Genomic DNA, 20,756 nt, shown 5'->3' with positions numbered 1-20,756 from the left:
AAAGGGACGCATCTCTGATTTTACACTTTACGTGTGACTTCAAGTCATGTGAAGTGACAGACCTCAACCGTTTCATACAGTTCCACATTGTCTTCTGGGTGTCCACAGGGAGCTTTCTACAGTTTGATAAAAAATGAGTCCTACTGTTGGTGACATCATCCCCGCTGCCTTGGGCTTTCCACACTGTCGGCTTGGAAAGTGAAGGATGTTTGTCTGCCAGTCAGGGTTCAGTAACATTTTTAATTAGGAAGCATTTTGGGAAATTTGTAATGTTGGGCTTCATCTAGAGTCAATCCAACCATGTCCATTAATCTAAAAGTGAGCATATATCAGCCTTTTCCGCAGCTTCATCTTACGTTTGTGAGTCTGCTGGAAATCCCAGAACGATCCAGAGGGATGAGATTAAATTGCTGAATTATTCCTTTAATGGGAATTCCATAAAGTCTCTGTGGCTCTTATGGATTTCTACTCAGAACATCTTCTACAGACAGTTATTTTAAGCCTGCAGGGAGGTTTTTATTGGGTCTAATTTTTTACAGCTGTACTTGTTCATTGCATATACGCTCGTTTCCTTTGTGGGTGGTCGTCTTACAAGCTTAGATTTTCTACAAGAGGCTTGGCAGGTTTAGGGGTTCGGCAGAGAATCGTGAATCTAGACAGGAATATAAGATGCTGGAAACACTGTAGGTCAGAATTTCCCTGGCCTGAATCTTCTATTAATCACTGGGACCACACTCATCTTCCTCTCTCTTTGAGCTTTAACTGCTCTGCCTTCATCTACATTTTGACAAACCGCAAAATGCCCAGCTGGTTAAGCATCACAAGCTTGTCAGTCTAGATTAGATCAGAAAACCCAACATTATCATCACACCCTGTCTTTTCTCATCATCTTGACATGTGCCTCCGATTTGACCTTTGAACTTACAACTGTTGATTCTTTAGCATTTCAGACGGATTGGAGTCACAGTTTTAAGAGAACAACTGGAAAGCATGAATTCATTTTTTCAGCAGCCAATTTGTTTGTCCTTGTTCATGACCCCACTATCAGTCAGGCTTCAGCTGCTGGACAGATGGTTTCACTTACAACTCTATGATAGTCAGGTGTACTTGCCTGCATGGTTTAAACAAGGATTGTAAGCTCTCCAGGTTTCTGCAGCTGCAGGACAAGCTCAAATCACTGCAACCCCAAGATTTAAATTTAAAAGGGGACAGGTATATAAATTAATTTCAAGTCATATAGTATCATTTTAAGTAACTATGTCACCTTCTTTTAGTAGAAAAATGTGGAATATATAAGATATAACTTAGAAGAAATTTGGTTTCGTTCTTAAAACCCGCCAGGACATCATCACAGCAACATCCTTCTATTAAACCTTCTGAAACTCTCAGAATCAGAATGACTTCATTGTCACTGAATAAGAAAGCACAGTGAAGCTTAATGATGTTCTATTTGTATCATATCTGCTTTATGTAAATTGATCTGCCTACATCCTTGAGACTGATCTACACATGACTGAGAGATGAAAATCAAGACTAAACTTTACCGTTAAGGACCAAATGACCAAAAACATTCAGGCCTGGACATAAATGTCACTACTACGAGCCGCAACCCACAACACAAGTAAAGGACGAGTTGCAAAAAGGATGAAAGATGCCCTTTAATATTTCAACAAGGTCAATCCTCAAAGTGGGCCAGATGTTTGCAAACACGCACAAGGCTGTAACTCACAAAAAGCAGAGCTGCATTTTATCATTGACCTTTGATTCTTTATGTAATTCCACAATAATTACATGACTGAAACACGCTTTGATCTCTGCAATTAACCTAGTATGAACAACACTGTGATTACTTATTGGAAGGATGACCAGACCTACAAAAAAAATTCCCTTGTTAGACTGAAACAGCAACATCCCTTCAATATAATTAGGCCAAGAGGGGAAGTGTGTGTGTATATCTGCAGTCTTTGTCCTCAGAGGGTTTCCTTTCTGTGATTACACAGATAGGGTCCCGACAGGATGCAGCCTCTTTAACCTTTGTCAAAAAATGGTTCGTCACAACCATCACACACAAAAATTAAAAGTATCATCCATATATGTTGAAATACTTTGCAGAAATTGATTTATAAGTATGAAATTCACAGTATTTTCATAGAAAACATAGTTGGATTAAAATAAATGTTTTCTAAACTCAGAGGAAGGATGCACAGCAAACCCTACCTCTGGTCCTGGCTGACTAACAAGCTTCCTATTAAACAAACACATTCTCTCTGCAACCTCCCCTCCCCCCAGGTCCGCCAGAACTGGAATCCACCTTTCCTAAATAAAGCAGGAAACAACAGACAAGTCGCTCATGTAGGCAGGCAGAGACAGCGACTCCTGCAGCGACCTCCTCCTAGCACGCACTAACACATAAAGAGGAGGTGGCATCATGTTCAGACATCCTTGTCTGTGCTGTTCCTGTGTGCGTGTCGCGCGGTGTCACAGCCGGCAGCCCTTTAACGTGATGGATTCAAGCAGACAGGTGCTTAAATCAGCCAGAACGCACAAACACGGGGCCTCCCACTGAGATGCCACTGCGCCCCTCCCTTCCCCACTCACACCTCCAACAGAAATCAACATGCTTAGGAGGACAGGGTCTTTGATGTGTTTTATGTGCCTCTGGTTTATGTGAATATAAATAAGGACACACTCAGCTCTGTCTGATGTACACTGTCGAGTTTGTCTTGTTAAGTAATGACTTTGCATCCAAAAAGCAAGACAGAAAATTCCATCACTTATTGATGGCTTTTAGTGCTCTCAATATTTGTTCTAAATATGTGTTACAAAGTCAGCTTGGCATCATAAGAGACCATTTAACCAAAAATAATAAGCAATTAATGTGTCTAATTAGCTTCTCTCTGACTGTGAGAAAAGCAGTGCGAGTTGTCTGACTCGTTCTGTCCATCTCTATATGAACACGTTTTGACCAAAAAGATTAATTATGCTTTAATAATTATGTTACCCGTGCCATAAGGTTGACATTTGTTAGTACTTATTCATATAAAATGATAAAACCGTTACTCAAAACTACAAAGTCCTTCATGATTATTAACATTCCGGATAAAGATCTGAATCTTAAAAATAAATTACTCTAAAAAAATGAGAAAATCTTGTCATCCCTTATGATTATGACAATACTGACATTGTTTCTTATTTATTTATTCTTTACACTTTAAGTGAATTAGAGGTCTGGAAACTTATTTAGTAATTGTAGCCTGTTTGCTTGGCTATAAATGTTAGATTACACAAATGCTTGCTTCCTTTATCCATCTCTTCTATATGAGAAACACAAGAAAACATATCATCCATAAGTCATAAAGTAGCTACTTGTCATAACTTATTCATGTCTGCAGACAGAACGATAAATAAAAACTTAAGAACAGAGTAATAGAGTTGAGGATGTGACAACTGGATGTCAATGAAACTCTAATGTTGTTGTCTTTGATTCTACATTAACAAGAAAATGTAAATAAGGAAGACAATTTAATGTAAATAATTCATCTACAATCACAAAAATTAGTAAGGTCACAGCCAGCACTGAGTTCAAATGATTATGTTTATAATCCCACCATATTAACCTGACCTGGATAATATACCCTTTCAAAGGTTTAAGGTTGTTATATCCTTGCTACATGGACTGGAAGAAATCTAGCTTGTTAAATATATTGTAATAAATAAATATGTATTATTAACAATTAAAAAATAAGGTAAGATAAAAGAAGATAAGACAGTAATACTTTTATAACAAATTTATGTCAGCTCATGATTTCTTGTTTAATATCAAGTTGTCATAACAAAACATTTTGAATAATGTCAACTTTGCATTGAAAGTGTCATGATTTACTGAATGACACTTTATGACAACAGTCATAAAACTTCATGAAGACTTGCTCATGTTCATGACAGGTGTTCATGTTTATGACGGTGTCATGACAGTCTTATTCACAATCTGTCAAATAAAGTGTTACCTAAAATCTAAACCTGATAGATTATGAGTAATTTTGGGCTTAACTCTAGCTATAGCAACTGGGACAAAAAAACGACTGTTCAGGATATCAGAGAATAATAAATTCTGTCCACATTAAAGATTTATAGAGTGGAATTTTCCAAATCCTTTTCAACCCATTAACAACACATATTTTCTTTGGTTAGCCCCAAACCCACTTCACGCAGTCTGATAAGGGGTCTGGTTCACTGAGCAGGGGAGGAAGGCAGACAGGAAGTGGCTTCAAGCTCCCGCATCCCACAAAACAATGTCACAGAATGGGCGCCACTCATACACTTCAGGGTTTAGTCACTCATCTAACAGTAAAATTAAACAGAGTTATGAAAATATACAAGTGACAATAATCCTGAGGCAGACAGCAGACATGATTATGATGTGAAAGCTCCCACGGTTCTCTCAGTATCTCTCAACCAACTGCAATCTGGGTTTTCTTTTAGTAATAAATATCCCCAAAAATAAAGCCTAACATTAAAAAACAAAACAAAAAAAATGTATAGTCATTTTAGTTTTTTACATAAACTTCTCAGAGTTTCAAGCTCGACAGACCTACTAATAATTTTCTTTTCACGTACTTAGAAGCTAAAAACAACACCAAATAAAGCAATGTAAACATAACTTCACTGACTGATGTGTAAAGACCTGAAATAAACTCAAATATATCTCCATTTCCCATTTCAACATGCGTTGCCATTCGGCTGCATCAGCTTCTTTTGTCAGATGTATCTGAAGCAGCATTTCTTTATGTTCAATTTGATTATCTGAAACCAAACCACTAAAGGTTTCTCACTATGTGTACAAAGTGTTCAGAGGTTAATAAAGTTTAAATTGTCAGTTTAGTTGAATATTTCCTGATTAACTCCCATAAATCTGATTTAAAAGTTGCTTAAAATACACCAAATCCGTGCTGAATTACTACAAATGATGGGAAACAAGAAGGAAATATAATTGTGATAATTATTTAAATAAATCACACCTGAACACAGCAGGGATGCACATCCTGTCTCAACTTGGTTACTCACATTGATGATGAGAGTCAGTGGCTCTCCTGAATGGTGTTTGATCTGCTTGTCCTTGTTGGTGGTGAAGAACTGAGGGTCCTCCACGTATCCCAGCTGGAAGTGCTCTTTATGAGGCTCCCCGTCCTCTTCGTTGGGCCTGTCATCTGAGGATGAAGGGCTGTCTCCGGTATACGGGATCCCGTTCAGGACAAACTGCACTGAGGTTTCCTGGGACTGGCTGGACTCCGGAGATAGACAAGTGATTGTTGAGGAGGAGAGAACGCTGCAGTTCTGCAAAAAAAAAAAAAAAAAAACTAAAACCTTCCATGAAATAATGAATTATATTCAAAGTAGCATGGCTGAAAAATCGCTTACTGTTTGCCCAACTTCCAGGACATTCATGGTGACACTCTGAACCAGATCAAAACCATGACCTTTAACCGTGATGGTCCTGCCACCACTATGATACAAACACACGACAATTGTTACATCGCAGCCACTAAGAATTTGCCTTGAATTTATTTACAGTGCTTCTGGGAGTTTACTCACCTGAGGAAGCTCTTCGTTGGGTGGATGAAGCTGATAGTTGGGTTTTGCTCATAGATGTACATGGTGCTAAGGTTTGCTTGCTGACAAGGATGGTCCTCAAACTCCACACACACCGTCACCAGCTCAGCGTCTCCCTCCAACGCTGGAGGCATGATGCATTTAATCGCTTGATCCGTTTTTCTGGGGAAAAAATAAAGTAAAATAAAAAGATGTAAACATTGTTACCCACAACTTGTGATGTGTAAAAAAAGGTTCAATCCTAAAAACTGTTTCTGATTACAGTTGGAGTTAATTTTTTTTGCTGCTTGGCAGACTTTCATAGGAGCGGTGGAGCTATTTTGGTATGCGCTGTGGCAACAACTAGAAGTGCTGAATTTAATCTTGTGAGAAGTTATGCAGAACTTGCACAGCAATGCACTCTGAATATTTAATTGTCACTTCATGCGTTTAATATCTGCTGTTTAAAAAGGAAAGTCATTAATACGTGGGAAGGGAAAGAAACCATGCAAATGATTTGTAATTGTAATGGGCAGTATTCATGCAGACTTGCAAAGCAGGGTCACGTCTCTAAAATATACAAACAATGTGAGAATGAAAATGTTAAAAAAAAAAAAAGTGAAAATGTTCTACTCACTCTGTGATGGTGCACTCCTGTGTTCTGTTGACCTTTACTCTAACTTGTGAACCGATGCCCAAATGTTCTCCATGGATTGTCACCCGGGTTCCTCCGGCACGAGAACCTTTCTCTGGATATATGGACTCCACATTGGGGACCTACATTCAGAACAAAGATTCAGCAAAATGACAAGAAAGACATCAGATTGATAACAGAACACTTGGTTGCTTTTCCCTATTTAGACTTTTCTCCTACATAATGCTTTTCCTTGAAACAAATGAAAACACTTTTCTTTCTCTGAAGTTCACATGTCCGGTTTTTGTAAATTGACGGAGACAGCTGCTGGCTATAACAATTAAGAAAACTGTGAAGATAGCCCATGTTGCAGCACATCATTATTATGCTGCTGAAGCCATTAGCCCTTTAGCGCCAGAAATGGTAGGACAGTCATTCTGTGCTGCACATTGCCCTGTAAAAGTATTCACACTCCTTCACACTCCAAACTGCAGTGTACGTAATAGGAATTTTATGTGACAGACATACACAAAGTAGTGCATAATTGCTTAGAGAAAATAAAAATTTTTTTAGAACATTTTTCTAAATGTATTTAAATATATATCTGGTGATAGGGTATTATATTTACATCAAGAACTTATGAAGTTTTAGTTTTATTGTGTTTTGTTGGTGAAATAAATAAATGCATTATCATTAATCGTCATCATCAAAATTAATCTGCCACAATTAACCGTCTTCAGAAGTCACCCTGTTATTAATAAGAGAACATTAATATATAATGTCCGTATTAGTGGTGGGACTTTAACACGTTAATTTCAATTATAAAGTTACATAAAATTAGCATTTTTCATTTTTTACATGCAAAAATCCTAAACCGGAACCTTTTTATTGGGTTTGTGGTAGGCCCATAAATCTGATGCAAAACAGCATTCACACACTGGTGGACATCAAAGTCGTTTTTTTTGTCCCACTGAGGATTCCTGAAACACTTGAAAACTGTGTACAAAAGCATTTTGGACCAATCTGATGGCTTAAAAACCTAAATGATTAAAAACAATAAAAGCATTTGTTGTTGAGGTCATATGTGTATTTCTTAATTAATTTAACAGCAAGAAATGGTCTAATATGCAGGGAGGGTTTTTGGAATAAAAATGTTGCAATTAATTTTGATCAATTAATTACAGACCCTGCAATTAATTAAAAATTTTTAATTGGGATAAGGTTGGGAAGGTGTTTAAACCTGAGTTAAGCTATAATCATCTCAGGGATCACTTTTCACTGTAGCGCGCAACCAAATGCAACAGCTTGTAGTATATTTGTTTGGCTGTCACCACCAGGTCAAATGAGGTTAGCATTAGCCAGAGACGCAGCCAAAAGGCCCATAACAACTTTAGAGGTTTGCAGCAACGCCAGCAGAGTCTGTCAACTAAAAAAAACACATATTTGTCCTTCGTGGATGAGCGAGAAAGAGGAAGCCCTTGTTAGAACACAGGCAGTTTATATCGATAGAAACATGGCAATGGCATCATGCTGTGGGAATGTTTGAGCTTAGGGACAGGGAAGCTAGCCACAAAACACTTGAATGTGGGCACAAATTTTTGTTTCTAAATGTAAAAAATTAGTAAAGAGATGCACTAAAACACATGCAGCTACAAGGTATTGAGTCAGTGAGGAAATACGCATTCACTTGTCAGATTTATATTGGTAAGAAAAAAAATGTGTGTAAAAACATGTAGTCTTTTTCATCCACTTCATAATTACATGTTGGAGTAACACATAAAACCCTAATAAAATTGAAGAAAACGAGTGCTTGGTACGGCACTGTGGCTTAGAAAAAAAAATGCTAATGAAATATCATAAGGAAACGGCAAAAGCTCTACATACGTTGTAATTTGCTCATATATGTGTATATAAATAGAGACAGTCCTGGGGCAAATTATCCTCATAGAATTCTGCAGCTCCCAGAATCAGCATTCCTGCTTTTTCTAAACTTTCTATCCCCACCATGAACCTCGCCTCCAGGGATGCCTCTTATCCTTGCTGACAGGATTCACTTCCTCAGCGAGCAGGGATGGGGCAGACCTATTGTGCCTCGCTGTGTCAATGTGGGTGGAAGGAGGCAGATGTTTCCGTTTAAAATTTTGAGGAAGGAGATGCAGCAAAGACACACATCCTGTCTCCAAAACAGTTTTTCCCCTTTTTTTCACCCGACATCTTCCCCTTCAGCCTGGCTCTCGTTGAGCTTCTTAGAGATAAAAAAAAAATGCCTATCAGGAGTTCCCACAGTAGTCCCCTCCTTTAAACTCGTTGTTTCAGAGTTTTTTCATCTTTGTGTATCATGATGGGTTTTCAGATTGGGGGTTATTTCTCTGCAGTATGACTCATGGACAGAGCTGCCCTCAGAAGCTGCTGAAACAATGCTGTGAATTATGAAACAGTCTTTGTCTATGAACACAGAGAAACAAAGCGCTTACACGGGTATTTCCACAGGCTGAATGACCTTATTCCAATGAGAGGTTGTGTGGGCTGAGGTTAATTTCCACAGCACTGGCCCGGTTTAACTCAGCCACTGATAAATTCAGAGCGAAAGGGGCATTCCAAGAGTCTCAATATTTGTTTTTGTTGGCAGAAAAAAAGCTACATGACAATTACTTTTAGCTTCAGTTCAGCTGGACGTTTGAAGATTCCCACACACCAGCGTTCCTCTGAACCATAAAACACATCTGTTAACACTCAGCTGACACTCTGGGGAAGGCCTTCCCAGTGGGGAGCGAAGCAAAAGAGCATGCAGGAAGAATATGGAGGAAGTCGCAGACAGAAGGGAGAGCAAAAACCCAGCAGGAGAGTCGGACACTAGAGAATGCTCACCAAGTAGGCAAAGTTTTCCTTTGACGTCCCCGACCCGCTCTGATCCACGACCACGCGGACAGAATCCGTCCTGTCATGTAAGGACCTCCCAGTGCGACACACGAGCCTGAGGACAGAGCATCACAGCGAGAGATCAGTTAATAAAAACACAATCTGGATCACACAATACAGCATCCAATTTTGATTTAATAAGGACTTTAATCAAGCCAAATTGTGTGCGAGGGGAATCTGATTGTGACGGCTAAACAAAGACATAATATATGTCAGAGAATGGTTCTTATGAGCTAATTCATCAGTCTCTATTGCATTTACATATGGAATCAAATAATGCCTCGAAGGTATTGAATATGAGCAGATGTAAAGTTCAAAGCCCCCCCTGACCAAATGCGTCTAACCACAAAGGAGATTAAGGGCCTGCTGAGGCTTGTTCTCAAGCCTCCTGGCTGTGATTAAACCCTCTGCCACCACTGCACGCTCTGCAGGGACGACTCGTATTAATGACACAGTGGAGAATGGAGGCACGGGGACCCAATGCTCTGGGACCTCGGAGGGATAAATGTACCAGGGGCGGGATATAACCTTTATTCCTTCCAATGATCCCCTCCAGGTTGACAGCTTGTTGGTTTATTCAGTCTGGTACCTGCTGCTGAAGAGGTTAGTGATCTGAAAACTGGCAGACATCACTGAGAATTTGCAGAAGCATTCGCACCTTCTGGGCTTTTTGTTACATTTTGTCACCTTATAGCGACAAACTAGGATTTTGCATAAACCCCCTAAAACTAATGCATAATTGTAAGAAGGCTGATCAGATTGAGTTTGCACAGAAGAATGTGGAAAAATATCTGTAAGGAGAGAAGAGACAAATTGAAGCATTTTTTATGGGAACCCATAAAATAATAGTAATAGAGCGGAGGAGCTGTGTTTCAAACAGACAAACCTGGTTTGGTTGTACAATAAGATTAGGCAGAGACTCATTCAAGCAGTTATGACTAAAACTAGAAAAAAATTAGCGCTTGAGTGTGTTTTTAAATATGCAATTCAAACTGAAATGTGCTTTGTATTGACTGTATCTAAGACCGAGCGACTGCAGCTTCTGAGGAGCCCATTTTAAAGTGTGAATTTTGCTCCTGTGTCTGAGTAGCTGTTGAAAATCCTCTAAAATAACCGGCAGTAGCTGCAGACCCTGCTGAGGCCTACAAAAATGCTCATTAATAACAAGAGCATCAGGTAAAGAATGTCATTACCCTCAAATTAAACTCCTGCCATCACCTGGCACGAGGGCGCTCTTTGAGAAAAATACGTCATTTCGCAGGCTCTAATTTGGAGAAGAATGAAAAGGGACAAATATAATGAAACATGAGTAATCTCAGGTTCAAGCCTAAGGGAAATAAGAAATACGGAAGCCTGAATCAGCCTGAGCATGCACAGTTTTTGCAGACTCAAAGGTTATCAAAACAGTGCATCATATTGTTAAATATCTGCTGCAGAAAACTAATGCAGAAGACTATGTGGTGCATAAAAGAAACAGGTAAAAATAATTACTATTTAAAGAGTGCAATAAAGCTTTTCCAGCTGCATTTTAACCTGCCTGGGTGAGACGTTCACCAAGGTATTGACAGAATCGCTTCATACCAAAGTGCATAAAATACCCTGATTTATTTGATGTTTATATACTGTAATGTCATAAACATGAGATATTTCTGTTCTCCAGTTTACAATGCTGGAGATCAAATGACCAGCCAAAAGGCCAGGCACATGAAACCGATGATTTTCACTTTCTCAAGGGAAAACGAAATGACCACCACTAAAGTGAACTGCTGAAAAGAACATGATGGGTTTCTGTTTAGTTTGAGGCCGCTACTGTTGCTTTTGTTGTAACTAAAACCCAAAATTACACAAGACTGAGCAATTTCCCACATGTAGATCCTGTGCTGTAACACAACCACAGTCTAAGAGTCGCTTGCTAAAGCGTTTCAAGTGTTGAACTATTTCACATTTTATGAAGCAAAACCATAGGCTTCGTTGTATTTTATGTGACAGATCAGCACAGAGGAGTACACAGAAAGTGATCCATGGTTTTCTAACTCGTCCAGAAACTTTGAACATTTAAACCGTCTGTTTGCTAAGCCATCAATTTAAGTCACTTCGATTCAGGTGTGGGCTTACAGAGGACCAATCTCACGCACTGTTCAATTGTAGTTCTGGCTCTGTTTGAGGTTGTTTTCCTCCTGTCAGGAGAACATCTATTGAGGTTTTTGCAGAATCTAAGAGATAATCTTTTACAATGGCCCTGCATTTACCTACATATCTCTCCACATTAGCTTGGACCAGCTTCTATGGTTGGTGTTCCACCATACATAACATTTTGCATGCAGATTACACATTCAGTATTTTCTAATTTGGGCAAATCACCTTCTTCCACATGTTTCCTGTGTCTCCTAAGGCTTGTAGCAAACCTCAAACAGCAGTTCTGGCTTCCTTTCAGTAATGGCTTTCTTGTAGACAATCCTTCATAAAGCCTAAATTTGATGAGTGCACCATTATCAGCTGCCTTGTCGATAAATCCTGTCACCCGAGCCTTGGCTCTCTGCAGAATCACCAGCATCGGAAGAGCTGCTTCTAATGCTATCTTTACCTGTAAGTTCAGCTGTCTTGGCAGGTTTGTAGTTGTACCTTTCTCTTTCCATTTTGGCATGATAGATTGAACAGTTCTCTGTGAGATGGTGTTTTTTATTTGGGGTTTCCAAGTGGGCTGAATATATATGTGGACATCACATTCAGATTTCTATTTGCAAAAAATGTCCAAGCCATCCATCATTTCCCTTCCACTTTATGTGTAGTATTTTCTTAAAGAAAATACATTGTGTTTTGTAGCTGTAACATAACAAAGTGCACAAATGTTTACAAGTTAGGTTTATGTTTGTGAGGTTTTGTAAAAGATTGCATCCCAATAACACAAACAATAATACATTTAGAGACTTGGTGGGTGTATTTCTCTGTGATTGCATGCTGATACAGAGCTATCCCAGTCAAAAGGACATGCTCTCTCCCAGCAGGAGCAAACAGAGCCAGACTGACCCCCGCTCCACATTTCAATGCTGCCACACTGCAGAGGTATTATGGCTGTCAAAGGGCAATATTTGGGCAAGTACTGAAGTGTCTCCTATCATTTCCCCTGAGCGGCTGATGAGGACCATCAACAATCAGCTGTGTGCGTGTGTATGTGTGTGTCTGATGAGAGTGTTGTCGGAGTTTTGCCAAACGGACAGGGCGAGGGCCACTTAGTGCTCTAATGAAATTGATAGGAAGGGCGGTGTGAAGAATTTGCGACAGATATCAAGAGATGCACTTCAAGTAAATGAGCTGCGCCCGGGCTGACATTGCCATTAATTAACATGTCAACACAGAGTGAGAGGAGTTCCTCCAGAGCTGCACACTTTTCTTTTCAGCACACAGATGTGAACTTTGGCCTTTTCCAGCACACGAGCAGGCACCTGTCTCAGCAGCTTCGGTAAACGGGGTCACATGCGTGGGTGCTGCGCTTGTATGCTGATGAGTGTGGGAGTCTGCGAGAGCCAGTTTGGACTTGAAATCTCACAAATGAGGGTAATTAAAAAGAAAACTGTTAAAAACCTTCAGGACTGAGGCACTGTCAGAATCTGTGCATTTTCTATACAACCATAATCTTGCTTATAGGATTACAAGAAGGGTTATTAGTAAGATGGATGGATGGATGGATGGATGGATGGATGGATGGACTGGTGAAACTCGGTCAGGTTTGTAGACTGCCATGTAACTTTTTTGTAAGACAGGGTTTGTAGGACGGACACTCCATCCAAAATACTGTCAGTTTTGTCATTTAGTCACTTTGTAACTAATATGGCTTTAAGCTTAGGGCCACTGTCGATTTGACAGAGTCATTTGTGCAAAACCTTTAACTGTCTCGCTTCTATCTTGAGATGGTGCTTCAATTTTTCAACTTAATGTCCTTTCCTCATGATGCTATCTATGTTATGAAATTCACCAGTCCCTCCCACAGCAGAGCACCCGTACAACACGATGCAGCCAAATCTGTAATTCACACTGAGGACGATGTTCTCAGGCTTGTAAGTGTCTCCATTTCCTCTAATGTAATGATGGTTATTATGGGAAGAAAAGATATTTCAATATGAGTTTTATTAGACTATTAGACACATCTCGTAAAAAAAATAACGTCTTAGTGAAAATTTAAAAACTGCAACGGCCTATCGTTGGTATAGGAGGAGCTTCAATGTGAGAAATCACACTCCGTTAACATATCCATAAAGCCTTGCTTTGGTACATACATTTTGCTGCAAGGCACATTCATCTTTTCATTACAGTTGGACATTCCCAAGCTCTTTATACTTGTATATAACTGTTTAAACAATGTGGCACCTTAAGGCGTTTGGGTATTGATGGATTAGACTTCTGGAGGCCAATTCTCTAACACGAAACATCTTGCGTGTGATTTTTTTTCCCATGATGTCACACAAGGAAACGATGTGTTTAAGCTTTAACTTCAATGTAGTAAAATTAACCAATCAGAAACTTAAATAGCCATGACATCATCATCATCTGGGTTGCAAAAGTTACAGTCTTAAAATATATTTTTGAATCTGAAGAAATCAGAAATTTATCTCTCTAATTATTCTAGCAAACAAAAATAGTTTTGTTAAACTTAACCGACCAAAAACATGTCCGTCAGATATAATCTCATATGACATCTGGTTTCAACACTTTAATTTTATGCTTAAATTACCAAGTGTTAGATGTTGAAGCTGATATTAAAATATTCCAGTTTAAGCGATAAGATAAGATCAAAGATGATCAGTCACTGGATGTAGCAACAACAAGGTGTGCTCATGCACGTGTGTGTAAGTCACAAGTGCTGACAGAGTCAGATCCACTAACATGTTGTGATTTGTCAGTGCGTCTTAAAGCAGAGAGGATGTTGCTCCTCTGTCATAGCAGCCAACCTCAGAACCAATGAGAAATGAAGACAGGAGATGTGATCATTCCGGAGTGAAACGTGAATTCTGTTTTTTTTTTGTTTTTTGTAGTCAGTTTAGGGAACAGGAGGGGTGCGGATGTGTCAGGCTTTTGGAGTGACAGGTGAGACCTGCAGGTCACCCTGGAACCGGTTTTAAAACAATGATTGGCTTCACTGGAGCACGACCAGATAAACACTTCTATTCAAGGAACATTACAGATACTGAATAGAAGTTTTGGATGTAATTTTGGAGTTACTGAGCTCTTTTTCGCCAGTGTCAAAGCAGGGTCCTGCTGTCTCCATGGTGACAGTGCGATGGTCCCCGAGTCACAAGGGGATAGCGGCGGAGTCATTTAAATTGAGAGATGTGCTGCATAATAATATTTGTGAAAATTAGCCTTGTGAATACATAAAAACTAAAACACAAATGGATGGCTGAGATTCATCTTTTGAGACCAGAATACCGCAGATATTATGTGAGGAGGTAGCAAGCTAAGCTATTTGCATGTGTTTTCCCTCTTCTTTTTTTTTATTTCTTTCAATAAAAGCTTATGAGTCACTAACTGAAAAATAACCACTGACAATTTTTCTTCACTTACGGTCTCGTCAAAAGAAAAGAAAAAATATAAATTTTAGATATATCTATTGTTATTTTAATGGAGTGCAGGAGATTTAGGGCCAAGAACTGCATGTCTGATTGGAAGGTTTACAAAAAAGATTTTCTCTATTTGTCTTTGTTGCTGGTAACACCTAACATATCTATTACTTTACAAAGACACATATACCTCAGGAACATATCAGTACATTCAAAAAGTGAAGAACTTATCTCAAGTGAGTTTGCTGGCCATTCGAGCACAGTGCTATCACTGGTTCCTGCCATGGTCATTAAAGGAGGGATTGGTAATTCTGGCAGTTTTAAGTGGGAAGTTGTGCTGACAAATTTTCATAAAGTTTGTCATCAAAGGTCAAAGTGATCTAAAATGGCAGTGCTGAATGTGGACTTAAGGAAAAAGAGTGACGCAGTGAAATATCTCAACCCCATTTAATGTTTGGAAACTGCAGGACCATGTTTTCCTCCTGAAGTGCAAAATTTCATTTATCTAAATCACCGGTTCGTTTCCCCCTTATGAAAGACATTTCTAATGTTGTCTCAGGTTTTGGAGTTGTTTTAGCATGTTTTGCTTATTTTTCCTTCCACTCAATTTTCCTTCAAAAAGGCTAGAGACATCTGTGGAAAATTTTATGACAATGAAGCATCTCTTTGTCCTTAGAGTTGCTATGCGTACAATCCTTGGGCAAGACTGAGCTAACAGGCTTTCTCGAGATGCAAGCCAGGGCTTTTCTATTTAGTTGCAACAGGGAAGCCGAATGTTTAAGAATATTGTGCTGCACAAACAGAATACTAATAGAGTTTGAAAAGCTTGATTGCATGTGACGGTTGCTTTCAATATATGGGCAAAAGCTAATGTACAAAGTGAAATCAACAATTTCCACCCTGATGAAGAGATAACAAAGCACATTTAGTCACAACACTGTTGAAACTTGATCCCCAAAGCATGACTGGACATGCTGATGAATCATGCAATGAGCAGAAAAGCCAGTATGAAACCCTGAGAAGACATTTCAGGAGGCAGTGAAATGAAAAACACCTGGTTCTGCCTGTACTTACTCTTGGCAACGTTTGTGCATCAGTTTATTATACCTTTGATTGTTTTGGACAATAAATCAAAACGGTTCAACTGTAATTCAGACTGCAAAGCCACAACTCGAAGTGCCAGTTACTCAAGTCTATGAGCTTTCTTTGGATATACTTCCTGAAAATTATTGTGCACTTAATATGTGACAGTTCACATGCACAAACAAGATACAGTACCATATAATGCAACAGGTTCCAATCGAGGCATTTTTGAATGATCTTGAATGGAGAAGCTGACTACAATCTCAGTGTTTGCGTGGTTGACAGGGGGAATGGTTATACACATTCCAACAATGCAAGAATCTAAGAAATGAAAAAAACAAACAAAAAAAACAAAACAAAACAAAACTAAAACCCTAAAGCAATTATATAGTGGGATTGTAAGCTCGGGATACTTCATGCACATTGATTAAGTTGATCTCACAGTGAAATAATGGTAATGTTAATACCTTGTATTCTTTTTGCCATACAGTGTACATGTCTGTGTTATAAGAAATGTAATTACTCAACTCAGTATTACTCCATCCCACTCGGGTCCGTATTGAGGAAAGAAATCATCTCAATAGGAACATTTATAACATCATAGTTATAATATTAGACTTATATCAGAACACATCTTTGTTGTATTTGGAAATCAAAATGAAAAATTTGACAGATGTTCCCAACAATAGTGAGTTAGAATACAAGCTAGTTGTCCTCAGCATGCAACTGAGCATGCACCATTTATGACATCATGTTTCTTCTCAAGCTACAATAGCGACATAGCTTTAATGATCAGCACAAAAGTATTTGGTCACTGAGCAGTAAAACCACATGAGGTCTTAGTAACATTTTTCTAGGTTCAATAAATCTATTTTATTGAGCCCAGTAATGTGAAAAAATAAAAAAATAAAATAAGTTGATGTGAAAAACATTATATTTTTATCACTAGATGCACAAGTCAGCAGAGATGTGAAGTAACCAATCTTCACAAAATTGTCTCTAATTTGTGATTGGCAAGTCAAATTATTTACCGACTTCGTCAAAAATTACAAAGATTGTGTTTTGCATGCATGTAAAATAGGATTAAATTAGGAACAGTCCATTAGTCAGTTTATTAAGTAATTAACCAGAAGTTCTTTAATTTTTCATCAGAAAACTACTAACTCCATCAATGAATTGTCAGTAAATTTAGTCTATTTTTGTGTTTTAATCCTTCCACAGGGTCTGGTGTCACAGACAACTGGAAATCTGTATCCACTACTAAGAGCCTAATCGGTGCATCTCCAGTTATTCATGTATTCTTCTTTCTCCTCAGTAATTCATGTCAATAACCAAGAATTGTGGAGGATTTGCACTGAGCAGGTCTGGTAAGCTCTCCCCTCAGCCTCATGTTTTTATTTATATGTCTGAGAAAATTCCCACAGTTGCCTTTGAAGCCACATAAAGCTATATGACTTTAATGTTTCCCCAACACATAACCAACATTTCCCCCCAGAAGACGTGGAAACATGGGATAGGGAGTCCGGTTCACCTTCAAAAAACATTCTAAGCCCTAAATTGGAGGTATTTAGACAGTTTCAGGAGTTTTGAAAGTGCTTTTGAAGCTTTCTTTCTGTTTTCCCAGCTGATAAGGCATTCCAGAGCAGGGAGCTTGGTTCCTGTTTTCAGTCATAGTTGGCAGCTCCAACTGTACTGCCTGAGCTAAGGCACAACATGCTCCCATCTGAGCTGTTCACTTCAGGATTTCTTTCAGTAACAAATCTTTAGATTCTCCGTTTAGTTTTTTTGTGTCTCTTTCTTCTGTCTGTCCATCCGATTGCTCGCCTGCCTCAACGCATATCCGGTTACCACGGCAACAGGTAATTGGCACCTGTCATCACAACGTTGCTGTATATTTTAACGGGTCTTTAAATAAAAATCTCGCAAGGATTTTTCTCAGCCCCCTTTTTTTTCCCACCACCCTCGACGGCATGGATAATTAAATAAGTACGAGGTGCGACAAATCAGCAGAAAACACCACAAAAACGCCGTTGCAAAAACATGCAAGCACGCGACTTTGTGACTCATTAAGGAAGTTTCTGTTTGAATACTCACTCGACAGAGACAGTGTAGCGCTCGGGCAGCAGATCACAGGGAACGTCTCCTATAAAGATGTTCACTCCGGCTGGCCTTCGTCCCAGGTTCCTGCCCTGTACCGTCAGCAGTGTGCCTCCTTCAACAGGGCCCCTCAGGGGAGAGATCTGACAAAGACAGAGTGAGGCAATGAACACACACACACACAAAAAAAAGGAAAAAAAAAACAGAGAAGGTGCTGTAATAAGCACAATAAATTAGAGCTCATAAGAAGATTACTGCCCTAAAATCACTCAAATAATGATGGGTGATAATTGAGGCGACAGAGAATTAGCAGGGGCCATGTGTGGAGATGTGAAGCGTGTCACGGACAGAGATGGGGATTCAATCGAACAGACACACGGTTTAGCTATATGGACGCGCGCTGCCGTGCCTGTCTGAGACTCTTCAGTCTCTAATCCTCTACAGCACATGCAAATAAAGAGCAGGCTAAGAGCCCCCTTCACATCCCACGAGAGACAGACAGAGTGGGAAAGTGAGGGCTGGAGAGGCGAGGTGTAGAGCACAGCAGAAAGGTGGATGAGTGGGGAGGCAATTTAGAGAACCGGGTGTCGAGAGGAGACTGAATGCTGATGATGGTGGTGAGAGAGCAAAGCCTCAACAGGGGAATTAATGCACAGCGCTTTCCCCCCTTTCATCTGTTTTCCTGTGTCTGCTCCGTCAAATTCCTTAGTCCTATTTCTGCTGTTGTTCTGAGGCGTGCTCTCACGCGTCATTTCAGCCCCTGCCTCTGCTTCCTTAATTTTCCGTTTGGAAAACCATGGGGAGGGAACAAAGGAGAGGAAACGATCATCTCCTCAGTTACTGGGAGAAACAGCCTTAAAGATAGCATCTCTGAGACCAAGACAGAAGAAATCCACGATGCTGTAGCAAGGCTGTATGTAGCAAGGCAGCGCTTCTCAAAATAACCTCCAGGCCGACGCGAGGTCACTGTGACCCCCTTCTTGGTGTTATTAGCCTGGCTCCACCGCTAACGGAAACTGTGCTGAAAAGTGAAAACAACATTTGTGTTTGGTCTGGGTGAGAGGACAAGGTTTGCCTTTACATTCCGACACCCACCAGAAGCTCACAAGAACAGACAGACAGATGAATAAACTCTATATTTCCCAGCAAAATGGAAGTGAGAATAAAAATAGCAAGGACGAACGTCTTTAAAGTCTGAGTAAAAATAAACTGTAGACGTGATTGTTCAATGCCGTGAAAAGTGTAAATTCCCCATGTTTTACACAGATTGTTTGTGATGGATCAACACAAAGTACTGCAGTGGAAGCACGTTGGAAGGGAGTCGCTAAATAAATGTTTTTGGGTACGATTTCACCAGCCTCAAGTTCATTGTCCTCCACTCTAAGTTTTTTTTGTCACGTACTGCAGCTCCATCCATCTTTCATCAACTTTGACCGGCTTCCTCGTCTCAACTGAAGAAAGGCATTCCCTCAGCATGATGCTTCCACTACTAACTTTCCAAGGAGCAATAGTATTTCAGGGTGATATGCAGCATTAGTTTTCTACCACAAATAGTGTTTTGTATGTGGACAAAAAATGTCAGAATTTCTTCAACATGTGTGCTGTATTAAACCTCTAAGTTTCACAAAACACCTCCATTTAAACTGAGATTAACAAACAAACAGGTTATTGTTTGGTCACTTATAGCATCTTGCTATAAGTGACCATGCTTTGGCATCTTTGCTAACTTTGAAAACGTTTCATGCTTTTAGTTTCGCCTGAATTCGTTTTGAAAGTCTAATCTACTAATTAGCTTGGCTGATTTGTAAACTTTCTGATGTATAAAGTTTGACATCTGTGTTGAGGTTTTGATCATTGTCTGTTAAGAACTCTTCATCGATTACTTTATATTCATGCTTTTATTTTGAAGTGGGTGAAGACTGCTTATTTCTGCTGCCTCTACTCACATTCTCTTTTTTCACACACAGTGAAGAACAAAATACAAAATGTAGATACGTAGATACTACATGTAAGGGCATTATAGAACAAGTAAAAAAACGTATTTGAGGATTGTAGTCTTGCAAGGGCTGAAGTTAGAACTTTAGCATTGGCTTCCATGAAATACTGTGTTGCTGCTGTGCTTAGCAGAGCTAATATTTATGTGCTTCAGGGGCGACTGACTAGAAAATGCATGTTACATTTCTCAGAATTTACACATGCTAAAATCTTTTACTTTATGCAATTTTTAGCATATGTCGTTCCTCAAGAAGTCATTCTGATGTTTATTTGATATCTTAATGTTTTTGCAGATGTGGGACAATGCTGTGTTTACTTACTCAGCTGACATAAGATATAACTCCCTTTTCATACACATATAGGGAGCACATTAATAAATCGGCAACCGCGGTTGCGCAAGCTCTCGAGCATTTCAGACAAAACACAGAAAAGCAGCTATTTATTATCAGAACGCATCTTGGAGCACCCAGTGTGCCTGTGTGGTGCCTTTGGGAATTAACATTAACATCAGCCTGCTCTGCTATTCATTTACACCTCTTACGGGTCTGCGAGTCTTGATTTACAGCGCAAACTCTGCCAGGTCTCCAGAGAGATTGGAGGGTGGGGGTTTGTGTCTGTAAGAGCTCCCAGACCCAATTCCTGAGCGATTAAACACATATGAACAGTAAATTATACCTCAGTATAACATGTTCTATAAGCAGAGTACAAACATCTAGACTGTCTTGAACAAGTATTCAAAATCAAACATTCTGTCATGTTCAAACCACAAACGTCAATGTATTTATCATTAAGGTTCCATGTGGTGCTTTACTTTGAAACCCTTAAATAAAATCCACTGCACCCTTACACTGCACATCACCATGAAAACACCATTGCCACTGTGA

At 39.4% G+C, this 20,756-nt stretch overlaps 1 protein-coding gene across 4 annotated transcripts in view; it reads right to left on the bottom strand.

The window, feature by feature from the left end:
* Positions 1-20,756, bottom strand: part of plxnd1 (plexin D1) — a 92,114-nt gene that overhangs the window by 30,658 nt on the left and 40,700 nt on the right. For all 4 annotated transcript variants that reach the window (XM_055045994.1, XM_055045995.1, XM_055045998.1 and 1 more), the window contains exons 13-18: positions 17,875-18,020; positions 9,092-9,197; positions 6,227-6,366; positions 5,593-5,772; positions 5,419-5,503; positions 5,065-5,334 (exon numbers count right to left, since the gene is read on the bottom strand). In XM_055045994.1, the coding sequence (XP_054901969.1) occupies positions 5,065-5,334; positions 5,419-5,503; positions 5,593-5,772; positions 6,227-6,366; positions 9,092-9,197; positions 17,875-18,020 (927 nt within the window). The remainder of the gene's footprint in view (positions 1-5,064; positions 5,335-5,418; positions 5,504-5,592; positions 5,773-6,226; positions 6,367-9,091; positions 9,198-17,874; positions 18,021-20,756) is intronic.

This window comes from Poeciliopsis prolifica, unplaced genomic scaffold (assembly GCF_027474105.1).
Source record: "Poeciliopsis prolifica strain line A6 unplaced genomic scaffold, Auburn_PproV2 SCAFFOLD023, whole genome shotgun sequence".
NCBI classification, from domain to species: domain Eukaryota; kingdom Metazoa; phylum Chordata; class Actinopteri; order Cyprinodontiformes; family Poeciliidae; genus Poeciliopsis; species Poeciliopsis prolifica.
Note: the sequence above shows the minus strand (reverse complement) of the source record. Positions and strands in the feature narration are given on the sequence as shown.